We start from the raw sequence: 20,057 nt of genomic DNA on the forward strand, positions 1-20,057 counted from the left end.
GCCTAGTCCTTGACTATATTATCCTTTCAATGGATAATCATGGTTCACAATGCTGGATAGTCCAGGACTAAGCTTAATCCCTGCCTCGTAAAAACCGCCCCCTAATGTTTTACCTAACTTTACCTAATGTTTTGTGTTCAGGCATGTATTGGATTTATTCTGTGAATGTATTTGCAACAAGAGCATTACTGTATGTGAGAGAGATGTAATTGGAGAGACAGTCTCTGGTGCATTGTGAGCAAAAGTAAAAGCTTTATGCTTTTGCATCTTTTCTTTTCCTCTCACTTTCCTTTTACCATCTCTGATGCATGATTACACTTGTCACATTGTTGACTGTTTTCTCTCTGCCCCCCCCCCCCTTCTCATCCCTGGAACTTGAGCAGGAAAGCCAGAGGGGAACACAATGGTCTAATGACATTTTTATTGTAATGTTCACTCATGTCAGAGTGATTAATATCACAGAGCTGGAGAATGAACTGCCGTCCATGACTTGAAATCGGAGCCACCACACAGCACCCGTCTCTTCTCGTTCTCCCTTCGTCACACTTTTTAATGACTTTATTCGAGCCTGGGCTGCCAAAGCTGCCTGAGGTTGATCTATTAGCCAAGTCCATTGGAAGTCATAAATTATAGCACATACTTGACAACTGAGTCACTAATACAGTCTGGGCTTAGCTCTTGAAGCATTATTGCTGATTGAAAGGATTGATATATCGATTTCTTTTACTGGGAATTGATATATGTTCGCATATCACCGCTGTCATGTCAAAACCTCATAACTTCATTAGAGAAGCATTTTGGTTGCATTAAGGCTGTGTTATGAAAAAAAAACTCATGGCCATCAGTAAGCATATTACAAGATAATATGCTTATATAGAGCATATAATATAGAATATGCTGAATGGTGTCTATTGTTTTTAGTTCACTGGCAACTTTTAGCATGCCCGGTCTTTTTGTGTCCTGTAAACCACTAGGGTGTTTTGTAACAAAAGTGACCGTTTTCTTGTTAATATCCTTAGGCTATGCTTTTATATCTATATAGTTACATTTATGTATTTTTTAATAGTGTATGTGAATGTCAGAAGAACAGTCTAAAAGGTACAGCCTGAAGGTAAATACAGTGTAAATATACTTTCAGGGATTGGCCAACATGGACCTTAAGGCCCAATTGGTTTGATAGAAAAATAAGTTAAAAACAATTACAAAAGGGACCACCCCAGTAGTTAGCAGCCTCTCTCCTGAGTGTGTCTGTATATTTATTTATTTATTTATTTATTTTGTACCTTTTTCACAGGTTTTGCAGCACATCCTGCACCCAGCTTTCTTGTACAGCTTTGAGAAGGGTGAGGGGGAGCAACTTCTTGGACCGCCCAACCCTGAGGGAGACAATCCAGAGAGCATCACTAGTGTGTTCATCACCAAGGTAACCAGTTCTATCCATATGCCGTTCAGCTAGCCGCTGCGACGAGCTGTCACTCTCTCTTTACCAAGCGCCATGTTCATCAGGGCCTCTGACCCGGGGCTGTTATTTGTCTGGAAGAAATGTCACGGCCTCAATAAAGGTCATAGTGTTTGTGTTGTCTCGAATCCGATTATAACGGAGACAAAAAAGGTAGAGGTTAATAGCCTCTATTTGTTTCACGCTCAAATTGATTGTCTGAAAACCTGGGCCCTATCAGTCACCTTCCAATCTATTTCAAATATACATCAGTCATAAACTAAATATTGATCACTCTTGGTCAAATTGTTTTTGGCTTAGAATAGTCTGTACTTCTTTAATTCACAAATATTGTTTATTTGCTTAATTGTATAATGTTTATAAAAGTCCTGAAAAAATACAGCGCAACACAGCTTGTACAGTTGGTCAAAATTGTGAATTTTATATTTTCTTGTTTGTGAGTAAAATAGAAGTAATAATATAAATACACTTTGTTTATACATTTTTAATGAAATTTTACAGTATATTAAATGAAAAACAGAAAGAAACAAAAATAAAAAAATACAATGTAAAAAAAAATTGTGTGTTTGTATGTGTGTGTATATACACATAGTGTGATTGTGTGTATATATATATATATGAACACAATCATGCCCATACCCCCAAGAATTGGAGTTGGAATTGTGGTTCATGTGACTTTGCCGGGTTCTTGCCTGCAGGTGCTGGACCCGGAGAAACAGGCAGACCTGCTGGACTCTTTGAGGATCAACCTGCTGCAGTTCTCCACACTTCTGGTGGAGCATGCACCTCACCATATTCACGACAACAACAAGAGCAGGAACAGCAAGCTCCGTCGACTCATGACCTTCGCATGGCCCTGCCTACTTCCCAAGGCCTGTGTGGACCCAGCCTGCAAATACAGCGGCCATCTACTCCTGGCCCACATCATCGCCAAGTTTGCCATCCACAAGAAGATCGTTCTGCAGGTTAGAGGATTAGAGCAGTAGTTAAAATATACAAGTAGAAACTTGTAAAAGCAAACTTTTCTTTTTTGTGATTTTCTATTTTTGGGAACCATTTTGTGATTATTATTATCCCGTATAATTAAAGAGCAATTTATGCTTCTGTGTTGAAACAGTGGCAAGCCTACCCCATAGTCTCCTTGTGCCATATGCCATTGTGAGCATTTATATGTCAGTGCCTGTGTCGCTCTGCAATTCCACTGCCATCAGGTCTGAGTCTCAAATATATTTCTCAACCCTATTTAGTACAAAATGTAGAGGTGTAATAGCACTGGTTTATACTTAGAGACGGGCACTAATTGGAACAGAGCATGGTTTACATGCGTTGCCAGGAAAGAAAAAAAAATGCTTTGACAGCACTTCTTTCCTGCCTGGTTCCTGCTCCTTGTAGCTTTTTTGGCTTTTGTTTTTACTGATACATCTGTATTTTTCCCTTTTTTTAATATTATTTCCATGATGTGCAAACCAATGTCTGAGGAAATGTCTCATCATGAATTTGCTGCTGTTTGCAGTTTCTATAGTGTGTAGAAGAGGAGTTTATATTACTGGCCTTCCTTGGAAGGACTTCACCATTTACTAGCTCTCCAGTCTGTTTGTGTGCTCAAAACCACTTTAAATTGTTTACAGAGTCCCAGTGTCTATAAATGCCTAAAAAACAAATGTGCTCACGGCAGAGAAATGGCATCTGTAGGTTTTTACACAATGACTTCCAAACATTGAAATGCACAAACAGATTTGAAGCTCTATTCCTGCTCCATAGGTGGGAAATATTAACTTATTTTTGCTGTAGATGGAACTGACTCTAAATTCTGGAAAGTGCTAACTGTATGAAACTAAACACAGACACAGTACCACTTTAAAAGATGCTAAACTTCTGAATGTAAACAAATGAGAGAACAGTGTTTGCCCACAATCGTAGACATTGCTTTATGTGTTAAAAATGCATGTTTCTTAGAAATAAGTGTATATTAATGATTGTAAGTAAACTTCATTCAGCAGCAATATATTAAAATTAATGGATCTAAGATCCTATACACATCTAGGAGCATAAATGGTTTTATTACTTATTCACAATCTCTAAAATCATACACTTGTAATTTGTGTATTTTGTATAGGTGTTCCACAGCTTGCTGAAAGCTCATACCATGGAGGCCCGAGCTATCGTACGTCAAGCCATGGCTATCCTCACACCAGCCGTCCCTGCTCGTATGGAGGATGGACATCAGATGCTCACGCACTGGACCCGTAAGATCATCGTGGAGGAGGGCCACACAGTGCCACAGCTGGTGCACATTCTGCACCTAATTGTGCAGCACTTCAGGGTACTTGACTGCATTGGTTAAGAGTTAAGAACCTTGAACCTAGCCTGTTTATGTTTATGCGGCTAGGTCAGTTTGTTTGACAGTAGTCTTTTCTTGTTTGCATGGTCAGGTGTACTATCCTGTGAGGCATCACCTTGTGCAGCACATGATCAGTGCCATGCAGCGATTGGGCTTCACTCCCAGTGTCACCATCGAGCAGAGGAAGCTGGCTGTGGACTTGGCCGAAGTTGTCATCAAATGGGAGCTGCAGCGTATCAAAGATCAACAGGTCTGGAGTTTTAAATGACAAAATGTAGTACAATATCCATTGTTGCAAAGTAAAAGTAAAATGAATTAAGGTAAAAGTAAATTAGTTATTACAATTAAGATTTAATATCACTTATTGCACACAACAACCATGTGTGTTGTTTTTTTGTTTTGTTTTTTTTCATCAGGATTCAGTACTACTCATTTTAAAGGGGCGTAGTAATATACATAATTACATATATAGATGTGGTCAATATACCACAAGGATCAAACAACACAGCACATTTCTTATCCTGTCTAAACAGCCCCATTCAAAACATTGGTTTGCATGATGTTTATAAAGCTAACCATGCTTTGAAAATATCCGTTAGGATGGTGAGACTAATTCCAAAGACTGTGAAGTTATTGATTTTAATCATTTTTGTGTTCCTCATTAGCCGGAGTCAGAGGCAGACCCTAGTGCAGGTGGCGAGGGTACAAGCTCTGGTTCGAGTGGAGTGAAGAGGGGCATGTCTGTGGACTCTGCACAGGACATGAAGCGATTCCGGTCAGCCACTGGAGCTGTTGGGACGGTGAGGAAAATCTACACCCAGCAACAAATCTAGACATCTTTTTTTTCTCTCTCTCTCTCTTTCGCTCACGCTCTCTCCCATTTTATCTCTCACTAAATGCCTCAGAGTGCCATGTTTGACACACAGGCCATAGCAAGGGGTTTTTACAGTTTGGGTTTCTCTCTCTAGGTGTTTGGCCGCAGTCAGTCAATGCCAGGGTCAGAGACACTGCTCACCAAGCCTGTGGAGAAACAGCATACGGATACTGTGGTCAACTTCCTCATTCGCATTGCCTGCCAGGTAAATAAAAGTGACTCCGTCCTGAAATATTGTTGGTAATAGTGAAGGAAATAGTGTCTACCCTTTGTCTGTGTGATGTTTTGGGCTTTTTTTTTTTTTGCACCGTCCTGTAATGTAATGTTGTTTTATTTATATATATATATATATATAAAGTCAATTCAAAATGGAATAAAACCGGGCGCTTCCTTCTAAAATTAGGTTTCTAAGATTTAATGAAAATGATAATAAATTAATCCAGTGTAAACAGTGTAAAAATAATCCTGCTGTAAGCCAAATTGGGCAGTCATATGTTTAGGTGATGATGGATGTGACATCACAACTATAATGAATTTAAAATAAAATGTTTTTACTGGGGTTTCTGCACCAGGAGTGAAATTTACATCTCAAAAGTTAAACAGTGCTTTAACGTCTTAATGTGCTTTGCTTCACAGGTTAATGACAATGCGAGTGTAGCTGGCTCCCCTGGTGAGCTGCTGTCCCGGCGCTGTGTGAATCTGATGAAGACGGCCCTCAGACAAGATATGTGGCCCCGTGCCGAGCTCAAACTGCAGTGGTTTGACAAGCTGCTCATGACTGTGGTGAGTGCCATAGGGTAGATATAGTCATTAGGGATGAACCGATCCGATAACAGAATCGGACATAGATCCCGATATTACCATTATTGGGTATCAGATAAGCGGATGCGTGGGACTGATCCATTCACTTTCAAGTCAAATTATTTAAGCTACTTTTTTTTCTCTTTTTCAGTCTCTACTTTTTAGTTTGAATTACCCTCAACAATTACTGATTGTTATTTGTTTTTTCTCTGGTTCAACTGCTAGATTTTATTTTGGATTTCTGTTTACACTAAATATTTAAAAATTACTGCGTGATTATTGTGCGTTTGACAGAGTAAAGCTACTTATTTTTGACTGATGTATTTTATTAAATTTTTTTACTATATTTTCAAGAACTTCTTTTTGAATTTGAATGCTGTGCCAGGTCCTGCACAATTGTTCATTTTAGCATTTCATTTATATATTTTGTTAATTATATTTTATGTATATTTTTGTTAATAATATTTAAGTCAATTGTTATGCCTTAAGTCTCTCCCACAAGGTGAAGTATATGGTTTATTAATTCAGCAGTGGTATCGGATCGTTGTTGGGTATCCACCGATATGCAAAGTTTATGTATCGTATCGGAACAGAAAAAGTTGGATTGGTGCATCCCTGACAGTCAGACCTGATTTTAGGTTTAGCTTTGTGTATTGTTAATTTTACTGTATTTCAGGTATGGTTTGTTTAACTAGGAATTTTAAAGAGGTCTTTCAAATGTTGTCTTTTTAAAAGTTGGTTTGCTCTCTTTGTCTTTATAGGTAAGTTCTCCTTGTCTGTCCCTGGTTTGCCCTGTCCTCCTCTCCTCCCATTCCTCCTCATTTTTTCCATTGCCTTTCCAAAAGCAGTTTTGATGTGAGCAAAATCGATATCCTGGCTTATGACTGATTTCTTTCTCTCTCTCTCTGGAGCTCAGCGCTGTGACTAATTCTGTTGTCATCTGGGAGACTGGCTCTCAGTTAAGCAGCTCACCCACCTGCACCAGTCTTTCTGTGCACTCTGTCTGTTTCTCTTTCACCCCACTTTCTCTCTTTCCCCTTCTCTAGCACACTCTCTCCTTCACTGTCTCTCTCCTCCTTCACCCCCTTGTGCTTGTCTCACTTTCTCATCTTCTCTTTTTTTGCCTTTTTTTTTTATCCCTGCTCTCTCATACTTTTTCATTTGTCCCTCTCTCGCACTGTTGTTCTTTTTTCGCAAGTTTTGATGTCTGCTCCTCCCCTTCTGTTATATTCTCTCCCTTTCACCGTCTCATTGTCCTTATTCATTTCTCTTCCTCCTCCCCCCCACACCCCAAACACACACACACACACACACACACACACACTCTCTCTCTCCCCTGAAATCAGAGATGGTCTTCCTGTCTTGCAGACACGCCAAGCTATTGATTCTTTTCAGGGCCAGACACATATGCTCTGCTGCAGCCCCGTGTACTCCTGTGATTGAAATGCATGGATAGGGCTTGATTCCCCAGTGTGCAATAAGGTTGTCTGGAGCGTTGTGTAATTGTAGATTCCTGGAGTTTGGCATTTGGCTGTTGAGCAATCCAGAAAATGGCATGTTTTTATCACTTTGCATTTAATAGTTAGTGGAAATCCATCAAAGGCACAGTCAAACTGTCCTTTTAGATTCAGCAAACATGGATTATTTTAGCCTTTCCTTTTTTTTTTTTTTTTTGTGGGGGACCTGGAATTTTTATTAGTTTATTTATTTATTATTTTGCTCATATTTAGTTTGTTCATATATACCCAAAATACACAGTGGTATATGCAGCTAAAAATATACTACTCCAAAACCACTAGGTCTTCATACGTAAACGTAGATCTACTGTCTCTAAATCCAGTTTCTCTGCGGTTGCCACATGATTAAAGTTGCATAAGTACATTTGTCTGAATTAGAAATATGTGGCGAGTTCAAGCCTGTTTGCGCGCTGCATTAAAAAAAAAAACCATTACTGAATGTGAATATTAATGTGCACATTTATGCCTGAAGACTTGTAAGACATTGAAATAATATCTTTTTTGTTACTGCTGTTTTACAGTGTATAATTCAGTAAATTGTTACATTAATACTAACTATCACTGGTTAACTCCTTTGCAGTTATAACATTTTTATTACTTTAATTAAAAATGCAGAATACTGCCTCCTTCAATGGGGATATGGAGTGCTATTTCCTGAAATGCAAATGCAGATGCAGAAGAGGATTCCTCTGTGCATAAAATATAGAATCTTATATATACATTTTCAGTTATGTTCATTGCACCAGTACATGCTCTCGTACATGCTATTCAAGGTTATTAGTGCAAGCTGGTGGGTACCTATACCTTTTTGTATTCTTTTGTGTTCTTTAAAGGTCCTCCTCTTCCTATGACCTATAACCTGGCTCTAATGAACAAGCAGGTCAGTTTGTTTGGTCCATAGGGGCAAGAGCTGCCTGCTGGTTGCTCTTATCCACACTAATGAAATGCTCTGCAAATCTGATTGCCTTTTATCATGTGATTGTGTTGGCTTTGAGTTGGTTAGAGTACATGCTGCAGGACAGTCCGTTCACTGCAGGTCTACTGCATGTCTCCTGCAGCCACACCTTTGTCTACTGCAGGGTTTTCACATATGCCTCAGCACCTCGCTGGCTGTCTTTCCCAGAATCAGCTGTACTCACTAGATCTGCTAAATTTTTAAACACAAAAAAGGCCATTTGATGTTTTCACATTTTGTTGCACTGGGACAATACACTATCTGTACTAGTACTGTTATTCCACTACAATATTGATATGTGCCGTTCTCATAGTTTCATTTCCTGCCTGATTTTAAATTTGAGAAACAGTTACAGACAGGGCTGACAAATGAATCAAAAGTTACTTGATATTCAGAAACTCGAATCGAAGCTATTGTGCCTATATCAATACTATCAGTATTTCTACTATCAAGTCAAATTTAAAAAACAAAACTCAACAACTAAATTTCATACCATCAGTCACTTTCAACACTAGAAGCACAATAACATCACCAAATATGAACAGTGCATAGCTCAATAGAGACCGATGAGCTCCCAGCGAGTTTAAACAATATATATCCCATCTTTAATACCTGAGCGTACAAACCTTGTCAGTGAACTATGTGCCCATTAAAAAAAAAAAAAAATTTTTTTAAAAATTAACCCTGAAGAATTGTTCATTAATAATAGTAATAGTTAATTATAACTAGTAGTAATAGTAATAATAGTTTATATTTATAGCACATTTAAAGTGCTTTACAATAAAAGAACACATATCCTTTGGTCACCACTAGCACAAGCACAAAGAGTCATACGTTCACTCAGGCATCAGTCCATCAATCCACCTCTTAACAGGTTAAAAGCTGGTAAAATCTAGGGGATAGAAAGATGTTTTGAGCTTGGATTTAAAAACAGTCACAGATGAGTTTACTGTCACTTGGGAGTCTGTTCCAGAGCTTTGGTGCAGTGAGAGCAAAAGCACAATACCCTTTTAACTTGACAGAAACCACTGGGACAAGAGATTGTGACAACAACCTTAGAGATCTGACTGGTGCGTACATATCTAGCATGTCCACAATATAAACATGTGCACAACCATTCAGGGCTTCAAATACCATCATTTATATCTTACACTGGCTTCCATTGCATTACAGAATTCAGTATAAGTGTACCAAAACTGGAGTGATGTGCTCTCTTTTTCTTCTACCACTTAATAATCTGGCAGCTCTATTTTGAACTAGTTGTACGCATGAAAGACATGCTTCATTAATTCCCAAAGTACAGTGCAAAAATCCAGCCTAGATGTGACGAAGGCATGAATGACCCTTTCAAAATTTAAGGCATTAAGAAAAGTCTGGAGATAATTCTGAGCTGGAAAAAAATGTGACCCAGAGATTGTTATACTTGAGGCTGTAAAAAGGAAGTTAACAAATCAAGATTTACCTCTAAGGTCTTGGTTAAACTGGTGGTGCCAAGCAATAAAACCTCTGTTTTTATCATTTAATTGAAGAAAACTGGACCATCCAATTCTCCATGATACACTCATTGAGTCTGTCTAGAGAGCATTGATTTTCTGGAATCAGAGGTAGATACAGTTGCAGATCATCAGTGTAACAATGAAATGAGATGTTGTGTTTTGTAATCGAGGTAAAATGTTCAATTAATCATGATATTGATCTGCAGTCATATTGCCAGCACTATTTACAAATACATTAAAACCAAATAAATAGCAGTGGGCTGTGAAGCAGAGGAGGAATTTGGTCTAAAGGGGAACAAAATAACTGTTAATACACTTAACTCTCTACAAAGTTTTGCCCCTATTTTGTATCTTGATATTTTTGGAAAATGTTCATGTTGCAGATTAGTTGTTGTGTTAATTTAAGCTTTGGGCTCATTTTTTGAGATTGCACCATTTGTTGTTTATTTTTTCCTACAGGAGCAGCCCAACCAGGCAAACTTCTCCAACATCTGCACTGGACTGGAGATACTGAGCTTCCTGCTCACCGTGCTGCAGTCTCCAGCCATTCTTGCCCACTTCAAGCCCCTGCAGCGTGGCATTGCTGCGTGCATGACCTGTGGCAACACCAAAGTCCTACGAGCTGTCCATTCTCTGCTCTCGAGACTAATGAGCATCTTCCCCACTGAACCCAGTGAGTAGACTCCACACGTCTGCTGTGAAGCATACTTTGGAAATAATGGTGAAACACTGTCAAATTTTCCTCCAATTGTTATGTTTTTATGTCATTTTGAAAACGACTAAAACTCATGATAAAAGGATTGTGTATGTCCCCTTAGGAAACAGTCACACTTCACCAGTGGGGGAATCATCATGGCTTTCACAGAAGGCATGATTTGTGGGATGTCTGTAATATTTAATTGTTATACAGTGGAATACTTGTGTTTAAGCTTTTCAAGTTGTAGGCTTCTGGAAAGTCTGTGTAATGCCTTTAACAGGCTTTAAATTACTTTGCTGAATGTACAACAGCCCATACTGATCCCGGATATCAACATTAACTTTCCCCTCAGTGAGCCTTAAAATTACTGTAAAACTTCATTTATTATGATGCTCCACTGACACTGAAAGAGAATAGAGGTCTTTGATTGCTACTCTGGGCTCAGCGCTGCTAAAAGTGCACTATGTAACTGTTGGAGGTGGGAAGGACACCCCCCCCCCCTTCTCTCTTTTATTTCAGGATAATTGCACTCTGCAACTGTAGGGGTAGCCCCAAGGCAAAAATACCAAATACAGACAGGAACAAGTAGAACCAAAGACCATATTCCAAAAATGTCATAATGATTTTGGACAAGATTGTACAGTAGCTTCGTTTAACTGTACTTTTTTATTAAGACTGTCAAAATGTTCTGTTCTCAGGCACCTCGTCTGTGGCCTCAAAGTATGAGGAGTTGGAGTGTTTGTATGCTGCTGTGGGGAAGGTCATTTATGAGGGTCTTACTAACTATGAGAAGGCCACCAGCGCAAATCCCACCCAATTGTTCGGTAAGAGTCGTCTTATGAACATGATTCATTCGCCATGTTTTCTGTATTAACAGTGATTAATTATTTAATAAGTCAAAATGATATCTGCTTGCTTTGTCATATTCTTTAAGGGTGTTTTCACACCAAGATTCAAGATATAGCTAATACACAAACACAAGCACATACACCGCATATATCATGCTTATCCTACTCATTTAGCAGCTCTTCAAACTTAAAAGGTTGAACTAGGTGACTGGCTGATTAATGCTCTGCTCCAAACCATACCCATGTTAACTTTTAAATTACTGAGTGCCCCTAGTGATGTTTACTACAGTAACAGGACATAAAAACCAGGACAGTGTGTGAACGTGAAGAGGGTGTTATATTTTTTCCCTCTTAATTATAAATACTGATAATATTTATATAAATGATGTTCACTGATGATGCAGGAACCTGTTATGCTTCTGGTGATTAACAGTTAAAGGTTTTAATATGTTTTCTACATCATTTAGGCTGTGTGTGGCTGTGTGAACAGCACAAATCATATTGAATCTAACTTTTTAAAATCAGATTTGGGCCACTTCCATATGTTGTATTGAGATCCGATCCATATCCTATCTGTAGCAATGTGAATCTGTCTGAACGGCCAGATCGGAATTCATGTAACTTTTACGCCACCCCAGCCACTGAGAATGATATCCGGCCAACGGTCCAAAGCATTTTCGTTTTAATTTGAGGTGTTTAGGACCTGGAAATGACCTATTAAATGCATTTTCGTTTTGTAAAAACTATTGGGAAACAAAAAACCAGTGAAACGGCATAATCCAGGTTCCTGTCTTTCATTTATGAGAAAATAAAACTTGTGGTAATTTGTATAAAGGGCTCTTTATAAAACATACAGGATAAGAGCTTATTTAGTGGTTCTAAATCAGTTTTATGATGTTATTTTCAGTGTGAAGCATCATCCTTTGCGCTCTTCAGTTTAGGAGCGTGATCTGTTCAGATTGATTCCAGATATAGGTGACATTATATATAGTGTGTGAACAGCAGAACAAAAAAATCAGATTTGGTCACGAAATCAGATTTAAACCACTTTTACCTGCTGTGTGAACATAGCCTTATACTGACTCAACTTCTTATAAATGGTCTGAAAAAGTTCTGTTTGATCCATACCACCTCTTTTGGTCAGACAAAGGTCACCTTTCACACATGCTATTTTGGTTTGGACCAAAATGAAATGTCAAAGTCTTCACCCAACAAGGCATGTGTGAAAGAGATTTCTTTGGAGTGAGCATGTGCTGTGACACATTTCCTATTTCTCAGTTTACACAGAGCAGGCAGTTTCTTAAGACCTACAAATGAATAAAAGGTGATAAAACACTATTGGATTACGATCTAAAGTTGGTGGTATTCGATATGGGCCTGAAATGGCACTGCTGGTCAATAAATACCTCCCAATTCCGCCCTGGTGGAGGCATACGGTTACTCGCGGACCACTGATATGATGTATGTGTCTCGTGGAGGGTGACTTTTTACATTTGTCTCCTATCCCTATGGGCCCTGGCAAAGAAAAGCATTACTCATCCCCCAACCTCACCCCCCACCTCAGCCGCTAACTCAGTCAGATTTCTTAAAAACGACCTTGTAATACAACTAGAGTGACAAGGCCACTGCTCCTAAAGTTGTTACTAGCCCCCCAGGGCCATTGGCTGTAGTGTTACAGTAAGGGAAGTATTGTTTTCTCCCTCTGGGGCATCATGTTACACTCTCTCTTCGTCTCTCTACTTCCAGGAACGCTCATGATCCTGAAGTCTGCCTGCAGCTACAACTCCAGCTACATCGACCGCCTCATCTCCGTCTTCATGCGTTCACTGCAGAAGATGGTGCGAGAACACCTGAGTCCACAGACCAACACCGGCACCACAGAAACCAGTGCAGGTGAGCAGCTGCCTTGGATGGCACGAGACACTTCTCAGATCCGTTCACAGGTCAAATCACTTCTATTTGCGCAGACTCTTGACAGCAGTTAAAAGACTTCACATCATCCATGGGATGCTGAATTAATTCTAATTAGTTGCTGTTTCAGAGCAGCCGCTTTAAGTTAATATGATGTAGCATGCCAGCACAAAATTAAATGATAATGTGTTTTATGGGAGCTGGCCTCCCTTTTTCACCAAAGCTACCTGCCAGGTGCTTGGGCCTGCTCTTCTCACTCTCTCTCCCTTTCTTTCTCACACACACACACACACACACACACAGCCGTTCTCATACCTGTGATGTGTCCCTTGTCTCCCTGCTCTGTTCTGAAGTTGTGGCTTTGTTTGTCACATTGAAACAGTTCAGCTCTGGGCCACAGAATTCAACTCATTCAATCATTTCTCACAGTACATTTTTATCTGCAATAATAAAGACCACTTTACACTTTCTAATCCTGCAGTTAGACTTCACATGCACATCTACTTGTGAAAGTTTGTACAATTTATAAAAAAAAAAAAAAAAAAAACTCTTTTATTATCCTGCATCTAAAAAGGTGACTCACACCGTCATTTCATGTTGTTTACTGTGGAATTCCTTTCCTTGACTGAGTCTTCTAATAAACATAGACCCCGACATTGCATTTAAATTGCAGGTTTTATCAATGGTAATGGTATTGTCATTCCTGAGTTTCAAGCAGCAAAACTATACAGCTTTTAGAGTGGGTAGGATGGCCTTCTCTCAGCGTTATGTTAGCCAGTTTGGGCATGGGTTAGATAAAGTAGCAGAACTCAACAGTTTGGGTTCTCCACAAAGTGTTTATGGTCATTTGGAAGGGGATAAAAAAAAAAAAAGCATATGCTAGCCTTCACTCTTTCAGTCTGGTATGATTGGTATATGATTGGGAGAGTTGGCTTCTCTGGCAGTGAATTAAATGTGCGGATAAAGTTGGTTAAAAATAATAAAAATCAAATTTCTACAAACGTACACATACACAAGATTCAGTGTATTTGTATCAGTATTGGGTAAAAGCGTAATGTTGAGCCATCTCAATACTTTCTGCTGTTTTAAAAAAGATAATTTTAAGTAAATACTGTAACTAAAAAAGGGAATAATTATTTTAAATGATTTCTTTTCCCTCTAATGGTAGTGTTTTTTTAATATATATGCCTGATTATCTAGTGTAGGGATTGGTGACTAGGCGACCATCTTCACCTTGGGGCCGTGCAATAGGACGAGTGTTAGGAGTGCAGCTTGTGGTTTCAGCATCTGACCACTTGGTGTTGCAGAAGGACCAGTGTAATGGTTGTCATGTGGGCCCGCTAATCCCTCAGAAGTGAGAAGAGGCTCAGTCAGAACACTCCCACCGTGTCCAATGGCTTAGAATCTCCAAACTGACCTCTCAGCTCAAAAAACCTTTCCCAGATGCTATCGGAGCGTTTAAATGGATTGAGGCCTGTATCACATTTAAGGACACATGCGGACTTGCTGGCACACGCGCATGCATACACACACTCCCAGACACGCAGACATAGACAGTCCTGTCCACGCTGGTCAGTGATCATCATGCTGCAGGGTGACCATGGTGGTGGAGCTGAAGCCCTATGCACAGCATGAACCCGAGCTCAGCTTTAAAAATCAGCCTTTTCCACAGTGCCCTCCTCTCTCCACTACCACACTGATCAGCACTCCTGCTTTAACCACTCACAAATCAAGCAGAAAATGCATTCAGATGCCTGAACAAATTCACATTCATACCTTCCCTCAGCGGCACCTCGCCACGCTAAAATCCAATCCCTTTTAGTCTCCATGTTAAGATGTGATGGTTTGTGTTATTTCATGCTTCATGTACAGGGATGTCTGTATTCATTTTTTGTTTTTGTTCTTGCCACGTTGTGTTTAGGGATTTTTTTTTCCCCCACCCCCTCTTTTTGTCAAGCTGACTTCCCTGTTGAAACAGACCTGATTGGTTCAGGAAAAAGTCATTACAAAGGGGTGTAAATCTATGAACTCCAAATGTTGTATTAGATTCAGTGCATTAGGAACACATTAACTGTATTAACAATTCCACAATACAAATAGGCCTGAGCGATTGGGCAATGCAATTGAATAGCAAGGATAGCTTGAGATATCATCATGTATAAGGAGCTGATAGGCATGTATAAATCACAGTTAATTTTAAACCGCTTTCAAAATAATATTAAATAATATATACCTATACATGTTTTCTAAACAGGGAATGTATAAATCTCTAGGTGATTTATTTATTTTTTAATCTCTATGCTGTGGGTTTCCCAGAATATAAAATATCATCTGAGTAAAACGTTCTGCATATTTCTCACAGCGTAGTATCCTACTAGTTTAGATTAATTGTAAAAATATAAAAATATTATACCTCAGCAATTTTTAGCTTGAAAATTCCATTGGTGGGATATGGGCAAAAATAAAATACTCAATTTTTATTGGTATATATACTTTAAGTTATAACACTTAAATGTAATTTTTGTATATATTGTAATACATTCCAGTAGTAAATATCCATTTGTTCATTCATTCATTCACCTTCTGTAACCACCTCATCCTGATCATGAAATGTCATTTAATTGTGAATCCAACACAGCTACAACTGTCTTATGTGTGTCTCAGTGACAAGTGAGCTCGTCATGCTGAGTCTAGACCTGGTGAAGACCAGACTGTCCGTCATGAACTTGGAGATGAGGAAGAACTTTATCCAGGTGATTCTCACCTCACTGATCGAGAAATCACCTGACCCAAAGATCCTGCGGGCTGTTGTGAAGATAGTGGAGGAGTGGGTCAAAAACAACTCCCCCATGGCAGCCAACCAGGTAATCCTTCACTGATTAAGTTCTTTGTGTTTTGGGTTGATATTTTAAATAATATTTTATTGAATTAATTTTATGAAGGTCTTGCTTCTAACATATGCATTGTAGGATATGCAAATGTTCTTCTGCTGTTCCCTTTCGCATTACTATCTTATTGCTTGGCCTTTATTTAATTATTAATTTTTATAATCATGCATATATATGATTAGTTAAAAAAATGTATACAATTAAAAAATGTGTACTTAATTAAGGGCTATAAAAGCATACCATCACCAGCTAATTAACTGTTCAAATACACACTTTGAATGGCGCTTAGATAGTTTAAAATGCTGATTTTTTTTTTTTCTCATCTGGCAGAAAATGCTGGGTAATATGTAAATGGGAAAACAAACCTCTGGCACAAGAGATGTACTTCACTGGTGAAAGTTAAATGAAAAAGCTTGTTGAGAAAAAGCTTGCTAACATGCCAATTTGGAAATATTTTGGTTCTAAGCCAAACCTAAAGAGCCACTGAGTGATAGCTGTATTGCATGCTATCTTTATCAAATTATAGATATCAATATAAATTAAACAACACTGCAGTTTATAATATAATGAAAGTCAGATTGTAATCTGGTATATTTGGTAATTATGATATCATAGGAAATGGATACTAGGCAAGGATCCTAAAGACAGTAATGTACTTCAGAACTGATTTTAGTTCATGAGGATTGTCAGTAATTCTGCCAATGATATCGTCTGCCTAAATTTACATGGTTCAAGCTTAAGCCAAGGTGATAATGTTAGTGTGAATAATAACTCTAAATGCAGATCATTCAGGAAATGACAGAAAATGGAAAAAACCGTTATATGGAAAAAAATTTCCATACTTTTTCCCTTTAAAAATGGAAGTATTTTTAATTAATAATAAATATGTATGTATTACTAATGTTTAACTATTATTTTAAGATGTTTGTTAAACATTTACACAGTAATATTTAATTTAAATATTATTCGGTTTTATTTTTATAGAGATCAGTACAACATGCTTGTGAGCTATATTAGCCTCATAGTTGCAGTGCAAATCTTTGGGTGCAGGATAACAAACATGTCTTGGCTTCCAATATCTCAACCACATTTGAGATATTGGAAAGCTGTAGCGGAATGTTCTTTTAAGTGATGGTGTTTTGTAAAACGATATGTTTTATGCTCTTATGTGGTAGTAGCAGTGCTCAGTGGTCTGTCTGCTCTGGCTGTGCAGCTGAACCCAGGTGGTCTCTCGGTTAGCCTCAGGCCACAGAGCAGACAGGGAGAGAAAGGAGGCAGGCAAAGGTGCTGCATAAAGCCCTGATGATAGCTTCAAGATAAATGGAGTGTATCAGTCTGTTCACCCCACTTCTGTCCTCTACTTTCACTCACTCTCTCTCTCTCTCGGCCCAGATGCCTAATCTAAGAGAGAAGTCTATTCTGCTGGTGAAAATGATGACCTACATTGAGAAGCGTTTTCCTGACGACCTTGAATTGAACGCCCAGTTCTTGGACCTCGTTAATTACGTCTACAGGTAATTACGCCGATTAATCATGAGGTCCAGCAACACACTGGCCCTCCATCAATTGCCATGGCGACAAGGCCGCAACTGAGTTGCATGTGGCAGTCCCGGTTTGTGTGGCTGAAGGGTGTGGGCAGGCCATGACGTTTAAGAGGCATGGGGCATGAAGGCCCCAGCACACAGCTTTTACCCAATGGTCGCTCATCCCTCCCATGTTTGTGTTTGGTCATATGCTGGAAAACTTCCTTTAATTTAGATCATTCAACCTGCCTTCTCTCCTTCAGGGACGAGAGCCTCTCAGGAAGTGATATCACATCAAAATTGGAGCCAGCCTTCCTGTCAGGGCTGCGTTGTGCTCAGCCGCTGATCAGGGCAAAGTTCTTTGAGGTGTTTGATGCTTCGATGAAGCGGAGGGTCTATGAGCGACTGCTCTACATCTGCTGCTCACAGAACTGGGAGGCTATGGGCAGTCACTTCTGGATAAAGCAGTGCATTGAGGTATGTCTGGTTTTCATTTGTGTCTGTAGATTAGCCTTGAATTTTTCAAAGAATTCTAGAGGACTTTTCAGTTTTAGAATTGGTTATATTTCCTATTTCATTCCATCCAAATAATGATTTAACTATTCTGAGGCCTGAGAAGTAGCCTGTTTGTCTTTTTTTTTCCCTCTTTGAAATGGCTTCTTGAGAGCTGAAAGCATTTTACCCCTTAATGATTGGATCACTCAGCTAATCATATCATGTATACATTAATCTGTTTTAGAAGTAATCATTAGTTGCACTTCGTTGCTGAATGTGGTGTTTGGTGGGGCTTAGATGGAGAGATGAGCCTTACACACATTAAAAGAAAGAAAAAAATTCTCCCTCTCAGCCACAATCAATGTGGCTGCTTGCTGGTGAATTATTAATGGTGCCCCAGACACAGCGGGGCACGTGCTGATTCATCCTTGCCTGTTGGAGGGCAACTGAACTCCGGCACTTGCGCCCTCCAGGCCTGTGTCAGCTTCAAAAAATATGCGACAGCAGACCAGGAGTCAGATCTTTATTGCACTGATGCCCGGAATCATGGCTGATCACTAGGGATTTTTATGATAAATTACATCAGTGTATGTTCAAATAAGCTTTTTTATGTATATTGTGTATATCATCAGTTCTTCTGAAACAGTAACAAAAGGAACATGAGGCTTGGGCTGGGAACTGGTTTGTTTTAAGACCCCTTTTCAAAAAAGAATTTGGCACACTGAGTAAAATGTAAATTAAGTCAAAATGCAATGATATGCAAAACATTTAAACCTAACACTTATTTAAAGTAGAACAAAGACAGTATTTAAAATGTTGAAACTGGGAACTTCTAAAAAGTACTATATTTGATTATTTTAGTTATGATTCTCTGTGAGGAGTTTGGTGTGTACTCCTCGTGCCCGAGTGGGTTTTTTCCATGTGCTCCGGTTTCTCCCCACGGTCCAAAAACACACACTGGTAGGTGAATTGGCGACTCAAATGTGTGAGTGTGTTGCCCTGTGAAGGACTGGAACCAATCCAGGGTTTGTTCTTGACTTGCGGCCAATGTTTCCGGGTAGACTCCAGACCCACCACGACCCTGAACTGGATAAGCGGGTACAGACAATGAATGAACGAATGAGTTCTGATTTACTAATGTTCCTGCAGGTTAGTCAGGTCTCAAAACACCAGAAATGGGCTGGGCTTCAGTTTCAGACTCATACAGTCCTGAATAGATATTGATAAGCTCAAATGCTTCCCTGTGGAGCTGGCATTGGCCATGGCAGAGAGAATATCAGTGCAGTAAGGTGTATAAGTGTCAGTGGAGGCTGGATTTGTGCTTCACTGACCCGAGTGGCCTTTGTCCTCCTCAGCTGCTGTTGGCTGTGTGTGAGAAGGGCACCATCATTGGCACGAGCTGCCAGGGCTCCATGTTGCCCTCCATCACCAACGTCATCAACTTGGCCGACAGCCATGACCGTGCTGCTTTCGCCATGGCAACGCACATCAAGCAGGAGCCACGAGAGAGGGAAAACAGTGAGACCAAAGAGGAGGTCAGTTCTGCCCCACATCCAACTCACAGCTGTGTGTGTGTGTCTATGATCACCATTTCATACATATACTTGAGTTATCAAGATGTGTTTATTGTAGCGGTGCAAATTTGCATCTGGCCTTTTCATGTGCTTGGAGTACGGAGTGATTAATTGGGATTTTAAATTAGTATTAAACATATGCACTCATTTTTATTAAATCCCAGTTTGAAATATAGGAGAAATTTCAGCTTAGTGGATTTTTTTTATTATATATATATATATATATATATATATATATATATACTATTTTCATTCCTTGTGTTAGTGTTCCTCTATTGTATTCAGTATATATATATATATTCTTCTCAATTCCACTAAAATGGTCACCTTAGATTTAGTTGACAAGTCATGATGTATTGAATTATTTGAATTGTTGATTTTTCAGTTCATCCACACATTTAAAATTCCAGTAAATTGCAGTAAATTTATTATGCAGTAAAGGACATTTCTTGGGTATGTTCTTTAATATCGAGAAATCATAAAAGCTTAAGGTCTACTTTATGTTAAAGTTTACGAAATGGAGCTGGACGATACGGCCAAAGTTTATGTCACAATATATTTCTTAATTTCTGTCAATACGATATAACTCCGATATCGATATAAACAATAAAAAAGCCACAGAAAAACTGGCAAGAACTAAAAGCAACATGACATCACCATCAAACAAAAACCTCTTGG

The 20,057-nt window shown here is 39.1% G+C and overlaps 1 protein-coding gene across 3 annotated transcripts in view; it reads left to right on the forward strand.

Moving 5' to 3' along the window:
- trrap (transformation/transcription domain-associated protein) overlaps positions 1–20,057 on the forward strand; it is a 109,620-nt gene that overhangs the window by 39,373 nt on the left and 50,190 nt on the right. For all 3 annotated transcript variants that reach the window (XM_066663185.1, XM_066663186.1, XM_066663187.1), the window contains exons 37-50: positions 1,295–1,423; positions 2,158–2,424; positions 3,576–3,782; positions 3,892–4,050; positions 4,466–4,600; positions 4,769–4,879; positions 5,311–5,457; positions 9,903–10,116; positions 10,839–10,964; positions 12,735–12,881; positions 15,564–15,763; positions 17,180–17,301; positions 17,574–17,787; positions 19,161–19,340. In XM_066663185.1, the coding sequence (XP_066519282.1) occupies positions 1,295–1,423; positions 2,158–2,424; positions 3,576–3,782; positions 3,892–4,050; positions 4,466–4,600; positions 4,769–4,879; positions 5,311–5,457; positions 9,903–10,116; positions 10,839–10,964; positions 12,735–12,881; positions 15,564–15,763; positions 17,180–17,301; positions 17,574–17,787; positions 19,161–19,340 (2,358 nt within the window). The remainder of the gene's footprint in view (positions 1–1,294; positions 1,424–2,157; positions 2,425–3,575; positions 3,783–3,891; positions 4,051–4,465; positions 4,601–4,768; positions 4,880–5,310; positions 5,458–9,902; positions 10,117–10,838; positions 10,965–12,734; positions 12,882–15,563; positions 15,764–17,179; positions 17,302–17,573; positions 17,788–19,160; positions 19,341–20,057) is intronic.

Source organism: Hoplias malabaricus, chromosome 3, assembly GCF_029633855.1.
Source record: "Hoplias malabaricus isolate fHopMal1 chromosome 3, fHopMal1.hap1, whole genome shotgun sequence".
NCBI lineage: Eukaryota > Metazoa > Chordata > Actinopteri > Characiformes > Erythrinidae > Hoplias > Hoplias malabaricus.